Genomic DNA, 24,942 nt, shown 5'->3' on the forward strand with positions numbered 1-24,942 from the left:
AATGGTGTTTCGCGAGCACAGCCGACTGGGGATCAGAACAACTCCGCCCCCATTAAACAACAAGGCCCAGATCTCGGTCAGAACGGACTATGAAAACTCGTTCAAAATGAATGCTTCCCATTTGTGGAACTTGCTCCCAAAGTCCATCAACACCGTCACTTCGCTGGAGGCTTTCAAGGTGGCTCTAGGGGAATACTTGAGAAGAATCCCTGACACCCCACATGTACCTGGCTACACCGCTGTGAACAGAAACTCGCTGCTCGACTGGAGCAACGAAAAAGGAGGACGCACATGATGCCGTTGTCCAGATGCGAGCCCAGCCGAACCTTCAAAACGTATCAAAACGTACGTATATTTGTACAATTTAAGCTGCAACTATAGTTGCAAGTTGCAACAGTAGTTTTTTCAGTAGAAAAAAAATATGCTTTGTGACTAGAGTAGACTTACGGATTGATCAAACAAGCACATGTTTTCTTTGTGGATTTAAACAGTTCTGATTAAATGTTTGTTTTCCTTGTAGATTTGCACAGGGTTTGCGTCTACGGCAAGTGGACATGCTTCAGGATGGCATTACAAAGAGCACTGCTACACTGTCGATGTCAAAGACACAGAGGAATTTGTGTTAAAAGCCTTAAAAGGCACAGAAATACAAAAGCCCAGAAAATTGGTGGAGTCAACGTCCTCGTCCACATTGACGAGAGCAAGTTCTGCCATAAACGCAAGGTACATTTTCAATATACTTCACTAAATATGGGGTAATTCAATTTCAGTTCATCAAAAATCAGATTTTTCCTCAGTTCTTGTTTTGGATTTTCTTAATAACGTAATGTTGAAATATCAATTGTCTTATTAGAGACTTATAAAATCTCTAAGCTTTACTTTTTTATATTAGATTTTATATTACTACATTATTTGGAAATTAACATACTCATCCTACCTTTTACTGGCTGTAATATAACATTGAGTGGTTTTATTGATTATGTATATATTTGTACAGTTTTGACTTGATGGTATTATTTATTTTATAACATTTAAATTGTGTTTCGGCAGTACGGAAGAGGGCGCTCCAGGAACAGCTGGAGAAGGAAAAGGACAATTCTTCGACGGAACAAAGAGACCCTTGTTCCTATCATAAAAAAGCACGTTAAGCGGCAAAGTCTCGTTGTGAGTGACGAGTGGAGAGCATATACCAGTCTCGCCACAGAGGGCTATAGGCATGTCAGGGTTAACCGTAGCCAAAATTACTACATACACAGAACCTGGAGAGAGCGTGGCAGACTTACAAAAAAGAAGTTTGACGGATGCGGGGGAATCGGTGGGAGAAGGCCTTAAAAGAGAAGCTCTATTTTATAGAGTCGACGTACTGGTTAGCCAGAAAATGTTCACAAGGTGTCCTTGGAAGGCTTTTCAAGGACATAAGGCATTCTTATCACAGATAGAAAGGGGAGCTTTACATTCTCCAAAAGGGCTGAAAGGGTCAGGTTTTTTTTTCTTTACATTTTTTACTTGTTTTAAAAAGTTTAAAGTAGGCGTGGTTTAAGTTTTTTTGACCTAAATGTACTTGAATAAATTGATTCCTTTGACCTCTTCGCCTTTGTACCTAAAGTACTGATAACGTTTAGTTATTTATTTTCAAATAATAATGTTGCTTTCCTTCTCTGATATGCTGCTTATGTTTTGTTTATTTCACTTTGTGGTCATCCAGTGTTACTGATTTGTTTTGCAAAACTTTTTTCAATTTTGTACTGTTACTAGTCTGTAGACTCTCTACTGTTCTCAACTGTTTTCACTTTAATTTGATAGTCCTAAGACCTGTCTACTAATGCTTAGTTGAATATCGACTGATAGTTTGTTGATCATCAACAGATAGTAAACTATTTTTCTCTGTTTTGCTCTGTTAATAGTTTGTAGACACTAAACTGTTTTCACTTTAATTTGATAGTCCGAAGACCCGTCTAGCTTAGTTGAATATCGGCTGATAGTTTGTCGACAGTCATATGACAATCAACAGAATATTCTTATCTTTATTTTAAAATGAACCTATATGATCAACAGAGGGTTGACTGTTCATTAGATGATTCATTAGATGAGATATGTTCCTTGTGAGTAGGGGGGCAGTTGAACAATACTAAAGGTAAGTTGAGTATTGGTTAATATCAGCAGTTGATAGTCATCTTACTAGAAGTTGACGCTCAAAAGATAGTTAGTTGAATATTGATAAAGAACATTATAATGTCTGTTTCAGACTGTTTTTGTAAAATATTTTAACAAAATAAAATGATCTTATAGTTAACTAACAGTTAGTTGAATGCATTTTACACATTGGTTGACAGTTCTTTTGAGTATCAACTAACTCACTGTTGAATATCAAGTACACTGGAAAAAGCCTTCTGTTGAACCAATTAAAAAAAACATGGGTAATGGTTCACATCTATATTACATAACTTGAGCCAATGACAAATATATAGCTTGCCTCAAACAATATTTCCTATGTTCATAAAAACAAAATAATACAACTTGGCACCAAGTATAATTCTATTCTTTGAATGAAGTTAATACATTTAAATCGTATGTTAAATCCTAAACAAAAAAATATTGATTCACTCCAACAATTGGTTCTCATTTAAGAAATATCTATCAGAAATAATTTGGTTTATCCAATCAAAAAGATTACAATTTAATCAAACAATTGTTTCTCATTATTGTATACATCATCATCATCATTTTTTCCCGCTCGGCTCTCGCCGCTTCATGGCCTTGAGGCGCTTCTCTCTGGATTCGACATCACATCGCGACATCAGTCAGGGTTAGGTGCTTTGCCAAAGACACCTCGATACACTGCTTGGTGAAGCCGGGGATCGAACCAACAACCTTCAGATTACCAGCCAACCTGCTCTACCACCTGAGCTACTGCCGCCACACAATATACAATATATATTAACAATCTAAATTGCAGAGTTAGACCAACTCCAGACACAGACAGACTGTCCTAGCTCACAGAACCAGTGAGTCATCGTCACTCTGGTCAAGGCTAGTGCTTTCACCTCAAAAAGTCGCCAAAAGTCACCAATAGCAGCTGAAAAAGAAGCTAGATTTGTCGCTTGTCGCTGTTTAGAAAAAAAGTCGCCAAAGGGGTCTGAAAAGTAGCTAAATATAGCGACAAAATCGCTAAGTTGGCAACACTGCGGTTTGGTCCAGTAGTCGTAAGCGTCTTTGTATTTAATGCGCATGCGCAGGCTTGTACGTAACCTTGAAATTGTACATTTGTCTGAACAAATATTTCTAAATTGAGCTCCTAATCAAGTATAACAGTGTTTTAGGAAGAAAACAAAAAAAATTATTTGGATTGAATGACAAAATTATTAATCAGTTGAATACACAACCTTAAAATTGTACATTTGTCAAAATGGATATTTCTTAATTGAGCTCCTAATTAAAAATATCTATATTTCACAGTATTTTGAAATAAAAAAAAGTTATTTTAAAAATAAAACAAAAAATGTTTATTTGAATTGAATTACAAAATAATAATCAGATGAAGTACGGCTTAAAACCCTTTTTCCAGTGTAAACATCTATTAGTGCAATTTATAGTTAACTTACAGTTAGTTTAATCCATGTAGCTTATCTGTTGAGATAGTTCGGTTGAATGTCAACTCATTCACTGTTGACATGCAACTGCATATATCTACTGATAGCTTGTTGAGTGTCAAGAGTGGACTATCAAAATAAAGTGTTACCCAATCTGATCAATACAAAATTATAATTTATAATTAGTTATTTGATCTGGAGTAGGCAAACAGGCTTCATCTCATCACAGTAAGTTGAATTGTTTACTATGTGGAAGAAGGAAATAAGGTGTGTTTAAAAACAAGAGTTTTCTTACCTGTCGTTGTTGTATTGGCAGAAAACGGGTCTTCTTTTTCTGTCTGTCTTGGCCCTGGCCACAACGATTGTTGTCACGGGCTGTGGTTTTACTTTGACACATCTGGGTTTATGGCACTGTTGTGGTAAGCTTGTGAAAACTGTAGTTGTAGGCCTATAGACATGTTGGCGTTTTGTGTGTTACAGAGGATCAGGTTATGGATAAGCCCAAATGTGGGCGCAGAACCCTGAAGAGCTAAAGAAAGATCACCTTGTTAATTACAGCTAGCCTGCTAACGTTGCCTATTATGGTTATGATACGCTAGCATATAAGACTATACAATGTTATACATGCTTTGTGCTTTTGCGTTATAATAACGACGATAATAGTGAATATAGACCTACCCAGCTTTACAGGAACAGTGTTGCTCGTTGATATCATTTGTGCCAGCCTCCGTCTCGATCATCAGCTGACGTGGCAACTCACTTTTTGATTGTGATCTATAGGCTTTTGCCTCTATTTTTATCGCATTATGCAAATTTGTTGTTACCTTGATGTCCTGTATGTAACCCTTAAAGGCATATTGTAAACTTTTCTGTCTACTTCGTTCAGAAACAGCATTTGCTGCTTTATTAAAGCCGGACAGCAGTTCAGCTGGAAGAGCTGTCAAAAACGCCATGTTGAAAGTAGGAACAATTTTGTCAGACTTAGCAACAATAACCAAAGGGGGCGGGGCTTAGCAAAAGGTGAATTGTCTGTGATATGCCAACGGAATTTGCTCCAATGCAAGTTAATGACACTCATATTCCGTGGCACACACACAGTTCCCCGTGTCAATGAACGAGTCGACCACGGGCGCTTAACTGAAAATCCGTGGTGGCCTCACGGAATCACTTAAATTGTCCGTGATATGCCAACGGAATTTGCTCCAATGCAAGTTAATGACACTCATATTCCTTGGCACATACACAGATCCCCATATCAACGGCCGAGTCGACCACGGGCGCTTAACTCAAAATCCGTGGTGGCCTCACGGAATCACTTAAATTGTCTGTGATATGCCAACGGAATTTGCTCCAATGCAAGTTAATGACCCTCAAATTCCGTGGCACACACACAGATCCCCGTCTGAACGGCCGAGTCAACCTGATCTCAAAGGGATCCGTGAAATTACCGTAGCCGATATACTATATATATGAATGAAATTCACATTGACGGTATAGTACTATATCCCTGTTCTCGCCCATGCACCCATCTGGAATTTAGTAGACCATTTTCGTTGCTTCGAGGAGGTCTGGTGGTCTCCGTATATAATAAATAAATAAATAAACATCTATATATAACAAAATAAAGAAATATCTATAAATATGTATGTGTATTTATAAATGTATGTAAATATATATATATACACATACATATTTATACATAGGCCTATATATTTATTTATTTGTTGCTTGAAGGAGGTCTGGTGGTCTCCGTATATAATAAATAAATATATATACATAAATAGGTATGCATATACCTATTCACATACATACACAGGGCCGACGGACTGCGGGGGAAAGTGAGGCAGTCGTGGGGGGGCCCAAGGCAGAGGGGGGGCCCATGGCAAAAAAAATAAATAAAAATTTGAACTACCCAGGAGTCGCACATGGCCCCCCCCCGTCAACCCCCCCCCCCCCCCCCCCCCTCAATAATTGCTCTCTACCCCCCCCCCCCCCCCGTCAACAATTCAGATTCGGGGGGGGGGGGCCCATCAGTACCTTTTGTATAGGGGCCCAGGATTTGGTGCAACGGCCCTGTACATACATATTTATATTTATTTATTATATACAGAGACCACCAGACCTCCTGGAAGCAACGAAAGTGGTCTATTAAATGGGCCGGAGAGAATAGGGATATAGTGCCATAAAAACCCTAACCCTAACCCATAAAAAAAAGCTGAGTAAACTCAGTATAATACATTTTGTCTTACAAGTAGGTTGTTCCATATCTGGCTGTAGGTGAGTTTGGTCACTTATGCCGCTTTTCCACTGCATGGTACCAACTCGACACGACTCGACTCGACTCAGCTCGCCTTTTTTGCGTTTCCACCGCGATCTAGTACCTCAAGTGGCTGCTTTTTCTAGTACCGCCTCGCTCTAGGTTCCAAGCGGCTGAGCCGATACTAAAAGGTGACGTCGGCAGACGGCCGGCCACTGATTGGCCAGAGAATGTGACGATGTCACGAGAGCGACATGGCAACCATGCTGGTAACAGCCATAACAGCGCCGCAGCCAACATATATTCCACTTCTTCAACTTCTTCAACATGACAACTAGTAAGTCAACACAGTGGTCCATTGCTGAGGTGCAGACGCTTCTGTGTCTTGTGGCCGAGGATAGAATTCAGAAAGAGCTGGACGGAGCCACCCGTAATGAAAAGGTTTATAAGGAGGTCGCTAAGTTGATGCAAGACAATGGTTACATCAGGTCTTACGTGCAGTGTCGAGATAAGCTCAAAAAACTTAAAAGCGACTATAAAGCCATTAAGGACCAGAACGGCAGGAGTGGGTCGAACCGAAAATCGTGGAAGTGGTACGACCAAATGGACGCCATTTACGGCCACAGACCGGCAAACAACGGGAGGGAGAGTGGCATCGACTCGGCCATGAGTTTGTTGGAGGAAATTAATAATAATGGTAAGTTTTTTTATGAACCCATTCCATAGTCTGCTTGAAAGCAACATTCGATATTACCGGAAAAAGTTTAAAGGTGACCCCACATGTCCTTAAAGAGCTTAACATTTTGGTATTCCTATGGTTAAAATGGCTGACGATTTGATAGAGTTATGAAGGTCCAAAAAACGTACGGAAGTAATAAAGGTTTGAATAACAATAGTGTGAATGCACCAGCATTGACGCTATTCACATTAATTAATATGTTATTTTTAAGTGTTGCATTATGGTGTGCACTGCATTTACTTATGTTGTGCATGTACACTTTTGTTCAAGACTTCCTATCTACAAACGAAGAAGGCGGTTTGGTCGACAGTGATGAACCCCCAGAAGCAGCTTCAACAACGCCACCGCCCACAGAACCACCTTCTCCAGCGTCCAGCACCAGCACCAGCACCAGCACCACTGGTAAGAAATAGTTCACATCATCTAGCTTTTAGGGTGCACTCACACTAGGCCATTGTGGCCTAGTGTGAGCGCACCCTTAGCTTCAATTGTATTTTCCCAATAAATTTTTTAAAACTTGCTTTGGTTAACCACCTCCCATTTCTACCTGTCTTCATTGTTGTCTAGACAAGAGAAAAAGGAGCCTGTCGCAACAGGAGCACTCGGCTCAAGTGACGGACTGTCTCAGAGAAATGCACTCCGATGACATCGCCCAACAGGATCGTGCCCGGGCCCAGCGTGACGACCACCTCCAGCTGCTCCTCATTGACGCCCGAGAAGCGAGGGAGCAGGAAGCATCATTGAGGAGAGAGGAGGCGGCACAGACTTCAGAGTTCCACCGATCGTTCCTTGGTGTGTTCGGCCAACTGGTGGAGGCAATGCGTGACCGACGTGTTTGAACCACTCCCCCAGCCCCAGATTCTCTAGTCAAGTTTATATTATATTATAAATATAATAATTATTCCACTTTTTTGTAAATAGTTTATATTCCACCTTTTTGTAAGAAGTTTATGTTCCATCTTTGTGTTTAAAAGTTTGCTGTGCTGCACTGATTTGCTCCTATTCTGTTTTTAATAAATTATAAGTAACTTATGTGATCGTTTCATGATTTTCTAATTCATCTGTCATTACACTGGTAGGAAAAGTCATTACACACAAAATAAATAACTAGTAATTGTTCTTTACCCTCTTTTGGATTGTGAGGTGCTCAAGTGCCGTCTGTAAAAAGGCAATAGGAAGTCTATTAACATAAGGTAATATCATACTGGGGCATAATGTGGCAAAGTTATAAAAGGTATTGAAAAATATATACCGCCCAACCTACACCTGGCTGAATCTTTGCAAAGAAGCTGCAATCATATTCTAAGATTTTACCAAATAATGGTGTAAATGTTTAAATATAAACTTTAAGTGATAGGACCAGTGCTGTCCTTTTCCCCTATATATTAATTAGGGTTCAGAAAGAAACCAGACCCAGTTCACATTTTTTAAAGGGTGTCTAGTGTATTTTCCCTTCAAATGTTACTCGATTTTTCTTAAATCTTTTAGCATTTAATGCCAGTAAATCTTGGTAACCTTTACAAATGATAAAACAAAAGTGGAGACATGTATGAAAAGTATAAAAGTTTAATGTTTTCACAACATACAAAATGTGATGTGTATACCTACATGGCAAATTCAAAATGTATTCTAACATTAATTATTCGCCAACAAGAACTGCATTAGACCCTCCCGTACATTGATGCCCTCAACATCCTGTGCCACTGCCACCCCAGGCTCTGCTGGTTGTACATCCAACTCGGTCAACTCGGTCTCATAAGTCTCTCCATGATTTTCACAAAGGTTGTGCAGAGCACAGCAAGTCATAACCATAGACTTAACCAGTTGGAGATCAGAGTCGTTCCTTTTCAGGAGGCACCGCCACCTTCCTTTAAGCCGGCCAAAAGCGTTTTCAACAACCACCCTTACTCTACTGAATTTTCTGTTGAACATCTGCTGTTCTGCTGTTAGTCGTCCTGTGTCTTGGAAGGGTTTCAAGAGCCAGTTCTGCAAAGGATATGCTGAGTCTCCTAGGATGTAATAGCCAGCAGTCACCCCTCCAATGTTCCTGGTGCGAGCTGGGAAGTGGTTCCCTCGGCTGGCTAACTCCCAAAGTTTGGACACTCTCAGAACCCTGGCATCATGCATGCTCCCTGCCAGTCCAGCAAACACGTTCCAAAACAGCCCCTTTCCATCGACAACACCTTGAAGGAGGATGGAGTGCCAGCCTTTACGGTTGAAGAAGTCACAATGATAGTCCTGTGGTGCAAGGATTGGTATGTGTGATCCATCGATCGCACCAACACAGTGTGGGAGCCCCCACCTGTTCTCAATGTAGGTAGCCATTTCGTGGAACTTCACCTCGTCTGGATAACGGATTTGTTCTGGCACCAACAATGTCTCTGCTGCAGCACAAAAATCCTGCACACACCGGCACACAGTTGTGATGCTGACTCCAAAGAGATGTCCAATACTCCTATACTCGGAGCCAGTAGCGAGCTTCCACAGTGCAATGGCCACTCTCTTCTTCAGGGGCACACATCCGCGGAAATTGGTGTCTTGCCGCTCCAAAACTGGACGCAGTTTGTTGGTCAAGAAGCCAAACGTTTCTTCAGACATCCTGAAGTTCTCCACCCACTGCTCGTTGGTGAAGCCGGGAACAATCACATCCCACCATTCCGAGGATCGGTTGTGCGCCCAGACCGATGGTTTGCGGCGGAAATGTTGTGACGAGAGTAGCATCTGAAAGACACACACAGGCTAAATATTTTAGTACTTATAGAAATGGCTTGCAATCATTAAAACGTTGTACACTGGACTTATTTTGTACGAGCTAGCTAGCATTAGCAACAGTTAGCTTACCTGGATGCGTCTTTTCTTGGAGGCTTGATTCCTCTCATCTTCGGCTTCACACTGTTGAATATACTCCAACACTCTCCGGGACTTTTCGAGTGTATTTTGTCTCGCCGCGTGCAGCCTTCTCTGACTCTCTTCTCCTTTGTGTCTTAAAGCACCAGACCGAGCAGCACGAATACCATTGCTTCGATGTCCTCCATTGTTTGTTATGGGGGTTCTGTCCACGCGTGGGTTGGGTAGGTCTTGTTTGCGTCGCGTACAAAAATACGTCACGGCCCTTTCGCGCAGCCGACCCCGCCCACGTCCCGGAGGTACTATTTGCGGTGGAAAAGCACCCGCGCTGCTACCGTGTCGAGTCGTGTCGTGTCGAGTCGAGCTACATGTGCGGTGGAAAAGCGGCATAAGATTCCTAGTGTTTAGAATTACGATTGCTTGTTCTAACTTTCCATCTGTTACTGCAGTGTGATTTAGACCTGTGCCGTTGTTATCAGTTAAGAGGTAGTACTTTTTGCTAGTTTCTGCCACTTAAGGGGGGAACAAAAGGCTTGATAGCTGGGCGGAGCCAAGTTTCCCTATTTAGCAGAGTCAAAAAGCTGAGTAAACTCAGTATAATACATTTTGTCTTACAAGTAGGTTGTCTCATATCTGGCTGTCGGTGAGTTTGGTAACTAAGATTCCTAGTGTTTAGAATTACGATTGCTTGTTCTAACTTTCCATCTGTTACTGCAGTGTGATTTAGACCTGTGCCGTTGTTATCAGTTAAGAGGTAGTACTTTTTGCTAGTTTCTGCCACTTAAGGGGGGAACAAAAGGCCTGTTAGCTGGGCGGAGCTAAGTCTGACTGAGCTACCATGCCCATTTAAGGGGTAGCTATTAGTGGCGTCAGGACCCAGCAAACGAAGACCCGGGAAACAAAGACTAAGGGAGTCTCTCGAGGAAGCCCGGGGAGGCCACCCGCCCTATTGTAGCTATGTGTTGTACTTCAATCATTGTCAGGATTTCTACCCGTAGACGGCCTTACCATGGCTACTCTGCTCGGCGCAGTAACCCGTCTAATCTGTGCCATCCACCTACCCTTGCTTACACTGACTGACACTTGAGGTGATGGGAGGACTCTGGAACTGCCAGTCGGCGGTCAAGAAGGGGGACTTGATTTCAGCCTACGCGTCCCTCATGACCCTTCACTTCCTGGCCCTGACAGAGACCTGGAACACTCCAGAGAGAGACCTGGAACACTCCTGCTGCCCTCTCCATCGTCTACTCATTCTCGCACACCCCTAGACTATCTGGGCGAGGAGGAGGGACCGGACTCCTCATCTCGCCCATGTGGTCCTACCAGGTCCTTCCACTAGACCACTTGGTGACGGTGACGCTATCACCGTCACCATTCCTATCAAGCTCTCCATTGTGGTGATCTACCGTCCTCCAGGTCCTCTCCGTGACTTCTACGATGAGATGGATGCCCTCCTCAGCTGCTTTCCTGAGGATGGCACACCACTCGTTATCCTCGGCGACTTCAACATCCTGCCAGAGAAGTTGCACTCACCTGAACTAACCAACTTTTTCGCCACCTTTGACTCAACACTATCCCCTTCTCCTCCTACATACAGGGCCTGGAACCAGCTTGACCTAATATTCACTAGGTCCTGCGGCACCTCTGTTCTCTCCGTTACCCTGCTCTCCGTGTCTGACCATCACTTTGTAGATTTTTCTCTTCCCTCAAATCCTCTCCCATCCTCCTCTCGAGTCCCCACATTGTCACCACTCGCCGTAACCTCAAATCCCTCTCTCCCTCTACGTTTGCCTCTACTGTTCTGTCTTCACTACCCTCTGTCGAACGATTCTCTCAACTATCTACAGATGAATCTTCAGACACTCTGCTATCCTCCCTCTCCTCCTCCTTGGATTCCCTCTGTCCCTTTCACTTCAGAACAGCACGATCCTCAACCCCCTCTCCTTGGCTGTCCGATCCTCTGCGGACTTGTAGAACAAAGTTGCGGGCAGCTGAGAGGAAATGGAAGAGATCAGACTGTCCTAATCTATCTAAATTAATCTATTAAATGTATTATTATTATTATTATTATTATTATTATCTCACTATCTTTTCCTTCTTTCTGATTACACCTCTAGCGTGTCAACAACCAAATCTGCCTTCTACCGGACCAAAATCAACTCCTCCGCCTCAAACCCCAGGAAACTGTTTTCCCTGTTCTCGTCCCTCCTCAACCCTCCCTCACCCCTCCTCCTTCCTGCCTCACTGCTGATGACTTTGTTACTTACTTTTCCCAGAAAGTGAAGGACATTAGCTCCCCTTTTATCCCGGCCTCCATCCTCCCTCCTCCCATCCCCTCCTCTGTCCCAATTTAGCCCTCTCACCTCTGACGAGGTCAACAGATTAATAACATCTAACCATGCCACCACCTGCCCCCTTGACGCTATCCCCTCCTCTCTCCTCCAGGATGTCTCAAGCGACTTCCTGCCATTTCTCACCTCACTTATACCTCACTACATGCATTGTTCCAGCATCTTTCAAGATTGCCAGAATAAAGCCTCTCCTCAAAAAACCAACTCTTAATACCACCGATATACCACCAATACCACCAACCAGAACTACAGACCGGTATCTCTTCTTTCATTCCTCTCTAAAACACTGGAACGTGCCGTTGCTAACCAACTGTCCTCCTATCTCTCATCCAACAACCTGCTTGACCCTCACCAGTCAGGCTTCAAGAAGGCACACTCAACTGAGACGGCTCTCCTCGTCCCTCTCATCGGTTCTCATTCTCCTCGACCTGTCTGCAGCATTTGACACGGTGAACAACCAGATCCTCCTTGCCACTCTTGCCGAACTTGGCATCGCTGAATCTGCTCTTTCCTGGTTCACATCCTACCTGATGAACCACACCTATCAAGTGACATGGAATGGCTCCTTGTCCAAACCTTGCACGCTTGAAACCGGTGTCCCTCAAGGCTCTGCACTGGGGCCTCTTCTGTTCTCCCTCTATACCAGATCTCTGGGCTCTGTAATTGCATCACACAGCTTTTCCTATCACTGCTATGCTGATGACAATCAGCTATTTCTCTCTTTCCCCTCATCTGATAAAGCCCTGATTGCAACATGCATGTCGGAATGTCTGGCGGATGTCAGCACCTGGACAACTGCCCATCACCTGAGGCTTAACCTCAACAAAACCGAGCTCCTCCTAATCCCAGGGAAAGATTGTCAACGCATGGACTTACTGGTCACCGTTGAGAACATCACTGTGTCTCCTTCTCCAACTGCCAGAAACCTCGGTGTGGTATTAGACAATCAGTTATCCTGCACCGCAAACATCACTGCAGTGGCCCGATCCTGCAGATTTGCACTTTACAACATCCGCAGAATCCGGCCCTTCCTCACAAGGGAAGCAACTCAGCTTCTAGTCCAATCACTGGTCATCTCCCGCCTCGACTACTGCAACTCACTCCTGGCTCGACTTCCTGCCTCTGCGATCAGACCTTTGCAGCGCATCCAGAATGCGGCAGCGCGCCACGTGTTCAACCTACCGAAGTTCTCCCATGTGACCCCCCTCTTCTGGGACCTCCACTGGCTCCCTGTAGTAGCTCGCATCAAATTTAAGACGATGGTACTGGCATACAAGGCAGTCGATGGAACTGCCCCTGCCTACCTCCAAGCATTGCTAAAGCCACAAACCCCAGCTCGATCCCTCCGCTCAACTACCTCAGCTGGACGTCTGGTACCGCCATCGCTAAGAGCTAGCAAAGGCCGTTCAGCAAAGTTACAACTTTTCTCGGTTTTGGGACCTCACTGGTGGAACGAGCTCCCTGCCGTTCTCAGGACCGCAGAGTCGCTCACTATCTTCCGAAAAAGACTCAAGACTCACCTGTTCAGAGTCCACCTCGACTCTGCATAGCCATCCTCCCTCTTCTGGCCACCATTGTACATTGTGTTGTATTGTATGGTATTATAGTACTTAACTGTGTAGCAACTGCAGTAGCTGCTATCATTGCTGTAACACAAGGAATTGGTTAGCCTAGCGATTATTGTACTTGCACTTTCTGTACCGACAGCGATATATTGTTGCACTTCTTATGACAAATGTACTTAATATAAATTGCTTTGGATAAAAGCGTCTGCTAAATGCCCTAAATGTAAATGTAATGCCATGCCGTCAATATGAATTTCATTCATAGAATTTCCGAAAGGATGTCAGATACAGATATCGTTATAACAATAATTTATATCGATGTAACGAGAAAGGATGTAATGATAACGCCAATAAAATAAAGCCTAGGCCTACATGGTTATAATAATTTAAATAGAATTAACTTATAAAGCGTATAACAGACAACGTTGATTGGATTGGTGGAAGTGGATTGTCAATGGTCAGATACAGATCTTGTTATAACGATAATAGCTACATGGTCTACTTATAATATTATAACTAAATAATTGGATATTTATTCAGCCGTAATATATATTTTAATATTTCATTTATTCAATATAAAACCAATGCATTTCAATCTGGAGATTATTTTCGACTTCAGAAGGGGGGGGGGGCGGGCTGCGCAGGATTCGTCAAAACAACAATCCGATTTATCCGATTTTTGAGCAGACCCCCTCAAAAACTGAAACTATCCTAGTTCCTTAAATCCAGTCTCACACCAGATTGTCGCAAAACTGCCCACAGAGGAAACCACATACAATAACGGCTCTAAACGTGTGCAGTGGCGGGCCGTACTATTAGGCAAACCAGGCATTTGCCTGGAGCCCCAGGCCCCATAGAAGGTTTTTGGGGCTCCCAAAATGCCCCAATGCATATATTTTGTCCCCATATTTATTATTTTTATAAAAATCTCTTACAATAGTAGCATCGGGATGTCTAATTACTCATATTTTGACGATCTTTCCGTGTGCACCCCCCTTCAGTCTGCACTACATGGACTTTTCCATGTTACGCGCATCACGCTCATCACGCGTATGCAGAAATGATGTCAAATTCAAAACAGTAAGCGGTAAGAGAGAGAGAGAGAGAAATCGAGTGAGACATAAATCGAGTGAAACATGAAGCGATCGTACGAAAGCGGGTCACATAAAAAGAAGAAGAAAGACCAAAGGCAGGACTTGCTTTCAATGCTGCCAAAGCTATCCAGCTTTTTTACAGCCACCGCAGTGTTAGCGGGACCGTCGGCGGCTCAAGAGCAGCCGTCAACGTCGTTTGCTGTCACGTTACTGCTCCTTTCATTCCAAGTGGCTCTGGCTCAGCCAGCAGCGATGCTAATGACGTGTGTCAACAAACTGACGGAGATGATGCACAACTGGTAGTGAATATTGCTCACTCTCCTTCTTCCATTTCGGTTATTGAAATTGATGACAATAACGATAACAATGACTGCGAGACACATATTCTTGTGGATGACCCAGCACTCTGGCCCAAGCTGCTGTGTCTTGGGCAGGTGCACACATATTCTTGTGGATGACCCAGCACTCTGGCCCAAGGGCCGCAGATTCACAAAAGCATACTATTACATAGTAATGAAAGATGATGAGAGGGTGAACAGGTCTTGGTTAGTCTAGTGAAAGTGCAGACCGTGTTTTTTGCTTTTGTTGTTGCCTTTTTGGAAAACAAAAACAAGTGAGGAAGGATTTAAACACTGGAATAACCTTGCAATGCATCTAATCAACCATGAAAGGTCTGAAGAGCACAGGAAAAATACTGATAGCTGGAAGCAGCTATCAGTAGGTTTCCAGTAGGTCACAGCATATAGCTGCTGTGACCTCAGGTAAATGATGACATAAGGTTAACAGTCGGTGTAATGTGTCAACGTAACTAATCGTATTGTTTTGTATGTTATTCTCAATTTGCAAATAGATAATTAACATTTGCATGAAAGAAGGATAGTGACTTTTGTTCATCCCTTGTATGGAGTATTTCATTATGCGACATAAGGTACAATAGACCGGTAGATGCAGGGGCCCCTAAATTACTGTTCGCCTGGAGCCCCCAAAGGGCTAAGTTCGCCACTGAACGTGTGACAAGCCTACGTTTTTTTGGCCTATTCTTTTTAATGGGCCTGCATCCACGTCACGTGACTGTCATGGTTGCTATGGTGGTTGCCATCGACCCCCCCCCCCATATCTTTAAATTTTCCACAGTTTAGACTTGTAATTGATAAGTTACTTTTTTTAAATCAACTTGACTTCACTGTCTGGTGGCTAGTTAAGTCACTCTGAGAGATGCGCACGGACATATTTGGTAGTGACACAGCCTGTAACCTATTCATGAAAGCAGAACATCAAGCTCATTGATTGAACGAGGCAGAGTTATTTGAAATAATTCATTAAGATATCATTTGTGAGAGGTCATTCCTCCCCCTGAGTGTGTGTAATATCTGGTGATTGAAATGCTAATTGCAAGCTTCCTATTTATGTCTAGTGTACCCCTACTGTCAACAAGCACCCCACCCCCCTCCCCATATGGATATGGAGAATTTTTCCCATGCCCCAGTGGTGGTGGTGTCATATCTATGAAAGAGGGCATTCAAATATACTACAATGATCAATTAGGAGGCCGAAGCCCTAAAGGAAGTGATGCAATAGGTAACTTCTGAGTTAAGGACAGTAACAAGTAAGCTATTGACCTGGGGTCTCATTTATATCAACAGGGGTCTCAAAGGACGCATATGATCATCAACTTAGGGATTCCAGCCCTACAAGAAATTACTCAGCAAGTGCTTCATCTCATTGCACCTCACCCAGTGGCTCGCTTGCAAGATTTTGGCCTGAAGTTCTTCCCAGACCTACACCCTAGCCATCCAATATTCATATCTGAGAATCAGGCCTCTCTTTAATAATGACAAAAAGTTATGAGAGACATTCCCATTAACATTTTGTTATCTCATAAGGAGCGTGGTGCCGGCTCCTTTTGACCTTTTGATCCCAAAATTCAAAATCTTGTCCAAAGGCCAGCTGTATACACCATAAGGCACACATTTACACCTCCATCCCACCAAAAATGGGCACCAGAAGCGTACCTGTTTTCTGCACATTTACCTTACTGTTTGAGGTCACACCCATTTTCCCGCTAGAGTTAGAGTTGCCAAAATGTATACGCACATTTCCTGGGGTCCCGAGAACGACATATCCAAGATCTGGATTTCTAGCCCTTAGAGAAAAAAAGTTTTCCAAAATGGACTGTTTTTTGGACAAAGCCTCTCAGAAATGTTGCCTGCAAGACCTAGTGGATCAGAATGTGTTTGAAAGACAGTTTTTGAGATGGGAAGGTCCTATCGCCCTGAAACTTGACTACCTTATTCTAGGGCGCAACTGGGAACCCCACACCGAAACTTGGCCCTCTCTGTCTCCGAGGGCAAAGGGGGGGGGGGGGGGTCTGAGGTTTGGGGTTAGGGTTAGGGCTGGCTTTTTTCCAGAGACCAACAATATTCACAGAGTAATCCCAAGATACACCCTGGTTGAAGGTCTAATGGACAAGATTCTATCTCTTGTCAACTAATTTAGATTAATTTCTAGCAATGGCTTGTTGCCAATGCCAGTGAGCCTTTCCTGTAGGGCTAAAGGCCCCCAGTTGATAATTGTGTGTGTTCTTTGAGACCCTCTAAAGAGATCCCAGGTCTATAGCTTACTTGTTAATGTCCTCGCCTAAGTCACCTATTGCATGACTTCCTTAAGGGAAGTGGCAACAATTCTCTGTATCCATATGTGGGGGGGGGGGGGGGTGTGCTTGTGGACAGTAGGGGTGTACACTAGACATAAATAGGAAGCAAACTCAGGAGAAGGAATGACCTCTCACAAATATTTATTGAATATATTGTTTCAAATAAACCTGCCTCGTTAAATCAATGAGCTTGGTGTTTTGCTTTCAAAAATAGATTATAGAAGAAGTCTAAACTGCAGAAAATAAAAACATCCAAGCTGCCTTTTAAGGATACCTTGGAATATCTGTCTATAGTACGGTATCCAGGAGTACGGTACCAGAGCTGAAACTGCGCTTGGGGGTAAGCCCCACCAGATCTATCTGATAGTGCTCCACCTCCCTCACAAGCTCCGGTTCCTTTCCCCACAGCGAGGTGACGTTCCACGTCCCCACAGCCAGCTTCTGCCGCCCGGGTGTGGTCCGTCGAGACCCCTGATCTTCGCTGCCACCCATGTGGCTGCGCACCCGACCCCAACGGGTCTTCCCACAGGTGGCCCATGGGATGAAGAGAGGGGGGTTCCACGTAGTATGTTCGGGCTGTGCCCGACCGGGCTCAGTGGCAAACCCGGCCACCAGGCGCTCGCCATCGAGCCCTCCGTCTGCCTGGCTCCAGACGGGGGCACCGGGCTTCCTCCGGGCCGGGTCACATCTCCTCTTCTTTCAATGTTCATTGGAGTTTTTGAACCATTCTTAGTCTGGCCCCTCACCTGAGACCACTCTGCCATGAGACACTACCAGGAGCACAAGGCTCCAGACAACACAGCCCTCAGGTTCACAGGGACACGCAAACCTCTCCACCACGATAAGGTGACGGTTCCAGGAGAGGCCATATAATGGAAATTGGCGTGTTAAGGTGAGGATTCCTTGGATTTTGAGTTAAGCGTCCGTGGTCATTTCACAGATTCCTGTGAGACCAGGTTTGGTTCTGGGTATAGATGCTCAGGGAAACTCAATTAAGATGTCATTTCTGGTTTCAATGTGTCTCCTACCTGCCTTTCTATCCCCACGGCCTCTCATTGTTTTTTATCCTTTTACCTTTCCCTTTTAATTTTTTTATTCCCCCTCTGATTATCTGTTTGTTTTATCTCCTCCCTCTTTCGATGTCTTTATCCCTCTTGCTCCCACTCTGTCTCTGTTGCTATCTCTGTCCCTCTTCCTCTGTCTTCATTCATCTTTCTCTATTTTTGTCCCCACAATGCTTATCCCTATTTCTCTCCTAATCCTCCGCTTTCTGTCCCTTGTTTTCTCTTCATCCCCCTCTCTCCTTCTTTATAGCTCTTGCGCTCCTTCTCTGTCTGTTTCACTAATTCTCTCCATCTACATTGGTATAGAGGTGAGTGTTTTGCTGGGCTCTCCGTTTTACATGATAGAACCCTTTCAAGGAGTTGATCAAGTCTGATTCCAGGAAATAATTACATTTTGTGAAGGAAAACAAAATCCCAGCAACCACTTTTGAAAGTCTACTATAATGCAAGAAAACGGCTCGAACTTACAAGGTATTCCGTAGAAAAGCCAGGGTAGAAGATGTATTTACCCAGAGCTTTTACCCAGAGACTTTACCCAGAGCCTTTACCCTTTACTCAGAGCCTTTACACAGAGCCTTTACTCAGAGCCTTCACCAGAGCCATACCCAGAGCCTTTACTCAGAGCCTTTACCAGAGCCATACCCAGAGCTTTTACTCAGAGCCTTTACCCTTTACTCAGAGCCTTTACCCAGAGCTTTTACCCAGAGCCTTTACCCTTTACTCAGAGCATTTACCGTTTACTCAGAGCCTTTACCCTTTACTCAGAGCCGATACCTATAGCTTTTACACAGAGCCTTTAACCTTTACTCAGAATCTTTACCCAGAGCTTTTACAGAGAGCCTTTACCCTTTACTCAGAGCCTTTACCCAGAGCCTTTACTCAAAGCCTTTACCCTTTACTCAAAACCTTTACCCAGAGCCTTTACCTAGAGCCTTTAACAGAGCCATACTCAGAGCCTTAACCCAGAGTCTTTATTCAGAGCAGTATAAGTAGTAGTAGTAGTAAAACATTGAATTGCTGGGTGCAGTTACATGAAGGAGTTGCTTCAAAAAGTTGGAAAGGAAAATGAAACCAATTGTTTGTTCATATCGGTCTGATGCTCCACATCAAGGTGCGTCTGTCCACCTTTTGATTGGTTTAACGTACCACTGACTGATGACTAGCCCTTCATGAAACAACTTTTCACACCAACTATATGATTGATCACTCAAGTCACCCATCCTAAACTGTGTCAAACAGATTCCACTGCAGCCTGCGTGTGCCTTCCTGTTTTGTAAACACCTCCGCTTCACCGCATGTGTGTGCGTCTAGATGTGTGTGTGTTGCGTGTGTCGTTTGTGCAGGGCATTAATTGAGCGCGGTGGGTGTGATTGCACTTAGGTAACACTCCATTACCTGTCTGTTCCTTCTGCCTGGCTTCACTAAGTAAGTACTTTACTCGCAACATATAGTGTGCTAATTACTACTGCGAGTGCATGTCCACTCCCCCCCCACACACACACGCACACCGTGCCCACATCAATCCTGTGACGGCAGCCACGCCGTCCAACCAGACCTGGCTGTTGGACTGCTAGGCCGTTTCTCGTCCCCGGAGACGAAGAGCTTGTTCACACAATGAGAAAAATAATATAAAAATAAATAAATAAAGAGAAAAGCGTGATGGGAGTCACCCAGGGGGAGGGGAGAGCGAAATGGCAGGGACTTTGAGTGACTTAGTCCTCGTGACTGAATGGCTGTAATTACCTCTCTGAATAGGACAGATGTGGGCTGGTGGGGGGGGGGGGGGGGGGGGGGGGGTATATTGAGATAAAGGGTGGGCAGATAATGACGAGTAGGGCGAGGTATAGATGAAACATTAGGGGACCCTCTGCCTTTTGTCCCTTTTTATGTATTTGGTGTGTGTCTGTGTCTGTCTGTGTGTTTTTGTGTGTGTGTGTGTCTCTGTGTGTTGTTGTTGTGTGTGTGTGTCTCTCTGTGTGTGTGTGTGTGTGTGTGGATTCCTCTTTGTGTGTGTGTGTGTGTGTGTAACTGTGTGTCTCACTGTGTGTATGTGAAGGTGCTTTACAAAGCAAATATTGAAGTAGAAATAATAAACAGGACTTGTTTAGCCCATATTCGGATGTGTGAATCACTCCTATCCCAAACCTCCTGTCCTTAAAAGGTTCTGCACTTTTTTGAAACCAGGTCCCAGGGTGGATAAGATAAATACGGCCCTATGCGTTTTCGTTTTAGGATTTGTGTGGACGCCTGATACGCAAACGATGATGTCATCGCCCCCCCCCCACCAACTTGGCAACGTTGGAATTCTGTCTTATTATAATTTTTTGGATTTGATTTGTATTATTTGTGTAGCTTTAAATACAGCCCCTTGGTAAATTTCATTGCTAACTATACATTAAAAGCATTTTCTGCTCAATCTGAAAGATTTAACAACTGCTTTCTCCTCGACTGTATGTTTGTATACAGCGCACAGGCTTGGTGCGCGTGCTCCGCCTTGTCTTTTTTTCGCGGAGAACCAGCGCCTCTACAGGCAAGGCAAGGCAAGGCATATTTATTTGTGTAGCACATTTCATACAGGTGGCAATTCAATGTGCTTCACACAAAAGCAAAATGAAAAAGAAAATGAATAAAGAAAATAAAGATACAAATTTGGAACCATACACAATTTTAGCAAAAGTAAAATGTAAAATGTACATGGAATACCAACAGCAAAGAGTGAATTTAAAAGTAAAAGAGAAAATAGAAAAGATAGATAAAAACAATGTGCATTAACTGCTGAAAGCATCTAAAAAGAGTTTGGTCTTAACTCCTGTTTTTAAAAATGGTGACAGTGGGGGAGATTTTGATGGTCTCTGGAAGCTGGTTCCAGAGATGGACACCATAGTGGCTAAAAGCTGCTTCACCCTGCTTTGTTCTGACGGTCGTTTTCAGTAGTAATTTTTTATGTTGTCATCTAAGGGACCTTATTTGGGAATATTGCTTAAACATGTAATGTAACTAGCTTGGCCCAACCCCCTTCAAAGACTTCAAAACAAGCTGAAGTGCTTTAAAATCAATTCTGTAACTAATTGGGAGCCAGTGCAGGGTCTTTAAGATTGGGGTGATGTGATCTCTCCTTTTTGTTTTAGTGAGCACCCTGGCTGCACTATTCTGTATAATTTGAAGTGGTTCTATACAATTTTTGGGAAGTCCTGTGAAAAGTACATTACAATAATCAATCCTACTAGTGATGAATGCATGTATGATTTTTTCCAGATACTCCTTTGACATATATCCTCTAAGTTTGTTGATATTTTTAAGATGGAAGTATGCTGATTTTGTGACTGACTTAATGTGACTGTTAAAATTTAAGTTGTTATCTATAAGGACACCTAGGTTTTTTACCACATATTTTGCTATTAGGCCTTTCCTTTCAAGTAAGGCAGAGATCTTTTGCCTTTCCTCCTTCCTCCTGCCTCTCCTCCTCCAAAAACTACCACCTCAGTTTTGTTTTTGTTGAGCTGTAAAAAGTTCGGTGACATCCATTTCTCTATTTCATAAATACAATGACAGAGACTTTCAACGGAGGTATAGTCATTGGGCATTAGCGCTAGATAGATTTGAGTGTCATCAGCATAACTGTGGTAGGCGATTGAGTTCTTCTTTATAAGTTGACCAAGAGGCAGCATGTAAAGGTTAAATAATAGTGGACCCAAGATTGAGCCCTGGGGAACTCCACAGATCAAAGATGTAGACGCTGAGGAACAGTTTCCAACTGTAACAGAGAAGCTCCTGTCGAATAGGTAGTATTTTAGCCACCTGATTACAACACTAGTGAAGCCAACCCAGTGCTCAAGTCGCTGAAGCAATATAGTGTAGTCCACAGTGTCAAAGGCTGCACTGAGGTCCAGTAGTACTAGAATTGATGACTTGCCTGAATCTGTATTTAGCCGAATGTCACTTGTGACTTTGGCCAGAGCTGTTTCGGTAATGTGATTGGCCCGAAAACCTGATTGAAAGTTGTCAAGGCAGTTGTTGAGCGTTAGAAAAGAGGTTAGTTGATTAAAAACAATTTTTTCAATAATTTTGCCAATGAACGGTAGGTTGGATATGGGCCTCTAATTGCTTAATATGGATTTATCTAGGTTGTTCTTTTTAAGTAGTGGTTTTAAAATAGCAGTCTTTAGGGATTTGGGAAAAATGCCTGTCTCAAAAGATGAATTTATGGTTTTAAGCAGATCTGGCGTTAGTAGGGGAAGGACAGATTTAAAAAAGATGGTGGGCAGAGTATCTAGTGTGCACCTGGAGGAGCTGAGGCTTTGTACCGTTTTCAAAGAGTTTCAGAGTCAATCATGCTGAAATTGGACATCAGGTTTACTGTTCCAGTCTTTATGGTTATTATTTCTGGTTGCTCAGTGATATGAGTTTGAGAGAGTATGTTCAGTCTGATCTGATAAACTTTATTGTGAAAAAAGAAGCAAGCTCATTGCACCTGGTGGTGGAGATGAGTTCTGGTCCTAGTTGAGGGGGGGGATTGGTCAGTTTTTCAATTACCGAGAACAGGACTTGAGCATTGTTCAAGTTCCTGTTTATAACGTTTGAGAAGAATAACTTCCTTGCTGTATATGTCTCAGTATTAAAATTTCGAAGCATCTCCTTATATATTATGTAGTGTACTGGGAGCTTGGTTTTGCGCCACTGTCTTTCAGCCTTCCTACACTCTCTTTTAAAGCTTAACTGTTGGGTTTTGTTTCCATGGGGCTTTCTGTTTTCTCTTAAGTTTTAGTGGGGCTATATCATCCATAATCTCTAACATTCGTGAATTAAAATTATCCATCAAGTCATCTACTGAGTTTGATGTAGGACTCGAAAGCTGTGAGACAAACGCTTGTTCAAAGAGAACATTAGTGTGATCATTAATCATTCTCCTCCCTATCATCACAGAGCTGTTGGACTTTTGTGGGGACATGGATACATCAAAGAAAATACAGGAATGATCAGACAATGCTAAGTCCCTAACAGTTAACGAAATATCAACAACTTTTGTGATGACCAGTTCAAGTGTATGACCAAGGGAGTGTGTTGGCCCCTCTAAATGTTGTGTTAGGTGTAATGTGTCAAGTAATGAGAGCAGTTCACTGGCATAGCTGTTTTCCGGATTGTCAACATGCAGATTGAAATCCCCAGATATTATGACACAGTCATACTCTAAACAAATGCCAGACAGTAGTTCACTTAGTTCTCAAAGAAAAACTTTAGGAGAGTGCTTTGGTGGCCTGTAAATGATCACTAATAGAATCTGAGGGGAAGCCTTAATAATTTTGCTCAGGTATTCAAAATAATCAATGTCACCGAATGATGACTGTCTGCATTGAAAAGATGCATTAAAAATTCTGGCTATTCCACCTCCTTTTTTGTTTTCACGGATTGCACTCATAAAATTGTAATTCGGGGGTGCTGATTCAATAAGGGTCGACACATTTGTTAGCCAGGTCTAGCCAAGTCTCAGTTAGGAGCAAGATATCAAGGTTATTAGAGCAAATAAGATTGTCGATTAAAAAAGATTTTTTTAAGAGAGATCTGACATTCAATAGGGCAAATTTCACTATAGTGGTGTGAGTTTTTTGAACATTCCGAGTTTGCTTAGCTACTCGCTGAAGGTTTACCCCATAGGCTGGATGTAATCGATATTTCCTATCACTTATTAGTATCGGGATTGGACAGCTGGGGGCTCTAGCGCTAGGTGGCGTAAACTGGGTGGGCGGGCCCTCATAATTCATAGGCTGGGAAATATATACAGTAGTGGGAGTTGGCTGGGGATATATTGTAATGAAATTAGGAGGAATGCGATTACGAGGTTTATTAACAGAAGGCGATCCTAGCCCCACTGGCAGTATGAAAGTGTGACCATTATAACATGGACTGGGATCAGGGGAACATCAAAGTTGTGACGCACATGTAGCCAATTCAGTTTGAGTCTGCTGGGGTATGGTAATGGAGCTAAGGTAATGGCGGATATAATATGAGAGGTTTATGGAAAGTGCTCGAGCTCCAGCAAAGTTTAAATGAAATCCATCCATCGCAAAAAGTTCGCCGCGCTGCCAGAAAAGGATAAAATTGTCAATAAAACGTACGTTATGTGCGCGGCATGCAGACTAGAGCCAGGTGTTAAATACCAACAATCTGGAAAAGCGGTCACTGCCACGACCAGCCATGGGGGTGGGCCGGAGATACTGACCTTGTAGTGAAGGTGTTTTAATACACTGAACAGTCGGATAAAGTCGCTCTTTAACGTTGGCAAACGGCAGTTTGCCAACGTCATTTGTCCCGACGTACAATAAGAGAGAGTCAGCCGATGGGAAGGACATCGCAACTTCCTGGATTTTGTCAGTGATGTCTACCACAGTGGCACCAGGAAAAACCATAGTGCGGGCATTGAAGATTGAGACGTTTCTGATAATCGAGTCACCCAGGATGATTGTCGACGGGGTCAGCTTAGGTGATGCAGGCCGAGGGCCTCTGTGTTGCTGTTGCACTACACCCTTCCTCCCCGCCAGCCCCAAGCCACATGGGATGGTTGGCCGGTGTGCGGCTACAGGGGCAGCTGCAGACGGCTCCACTGGAGATGTGGAGCCAGGATGGGAGGTTTTGGTTGTCCAGCAGGGAGGCTTCCCGGTCGCCTTCTCATGGCATTCCTCAGGGGCTGACGGCGGGCAGAGATGGATTCACGCTGGGAGCGACAGTCAGCCTTCGTAGCCACCGTCCAGTCTGCACTGTCACCAGTGGGCGAGAGTACCCCTCCA

At 43.5% G+C, this 24,942-nt stretch overlaps 2 protein-coding genes across 2 annotated transcripts; one reads left to right on the forward strand and one right to left on the reverse strand.

Annotated features, from left to right (window-relative positions):
* Positions 1–5,895: 5,895 nt before the first annotated feature.
* Positions 5,896–7,425, forward strand: LOC130405699 (uncharacterized). The gene is made up of 3 exons (XM_056610868.1): positions 5,896–6,544; positions 6,857–6,988; positions 7,154–7,425. The coding sequence occupies exons 1-3, from the start codon at positions 6,175–6,177 to the stop codon at positions 7,423–7,425; spliced, it is 774 nt and encodes a 257-aa protein (XP_056466843.1). The 5' UTR covers positions 5,896–6,174.
* Positions 7,094–9,554, reverse strand: LOC130406361 (uncharacterized). Its single transcript, XM_056611891.1, has 2 exons — positions 9,428–9,554; positions 7,094–9,307 (listed from the first exon to the last, which is right to left on the reverse strand). The coding sequence occupies exon 2, from the start codon at positions 9,305–9,307 to the stop codon at positions 8,222–8,224; it is 1,086 nt and encodes a 361-aa protein (XP_056467866.1). The 5' UTR covers positions 9,428–9,554; the 3' UTR covers positions 7,094–8,221.
* Positions 9,555–24,942: the final 15,388 nt, after the last annotated feature.

The sequence above is a fragment of the Gadus chalcogrammus genome, chromosome 16 (genome assembly GCF_026213295.1).
Source record: "Gadus chalcogrammus isolate NIFS_2021 chromosome 16, NIFS_Gcha_1.0, whole genome shotgun sequence".
Classification (NCBI taxonomy): Eukaryota; Metazoa; Chordata; class Actinopteri; order Gadiformes; family Gadidae; genus Gadus; species Gadus chalcogrammus.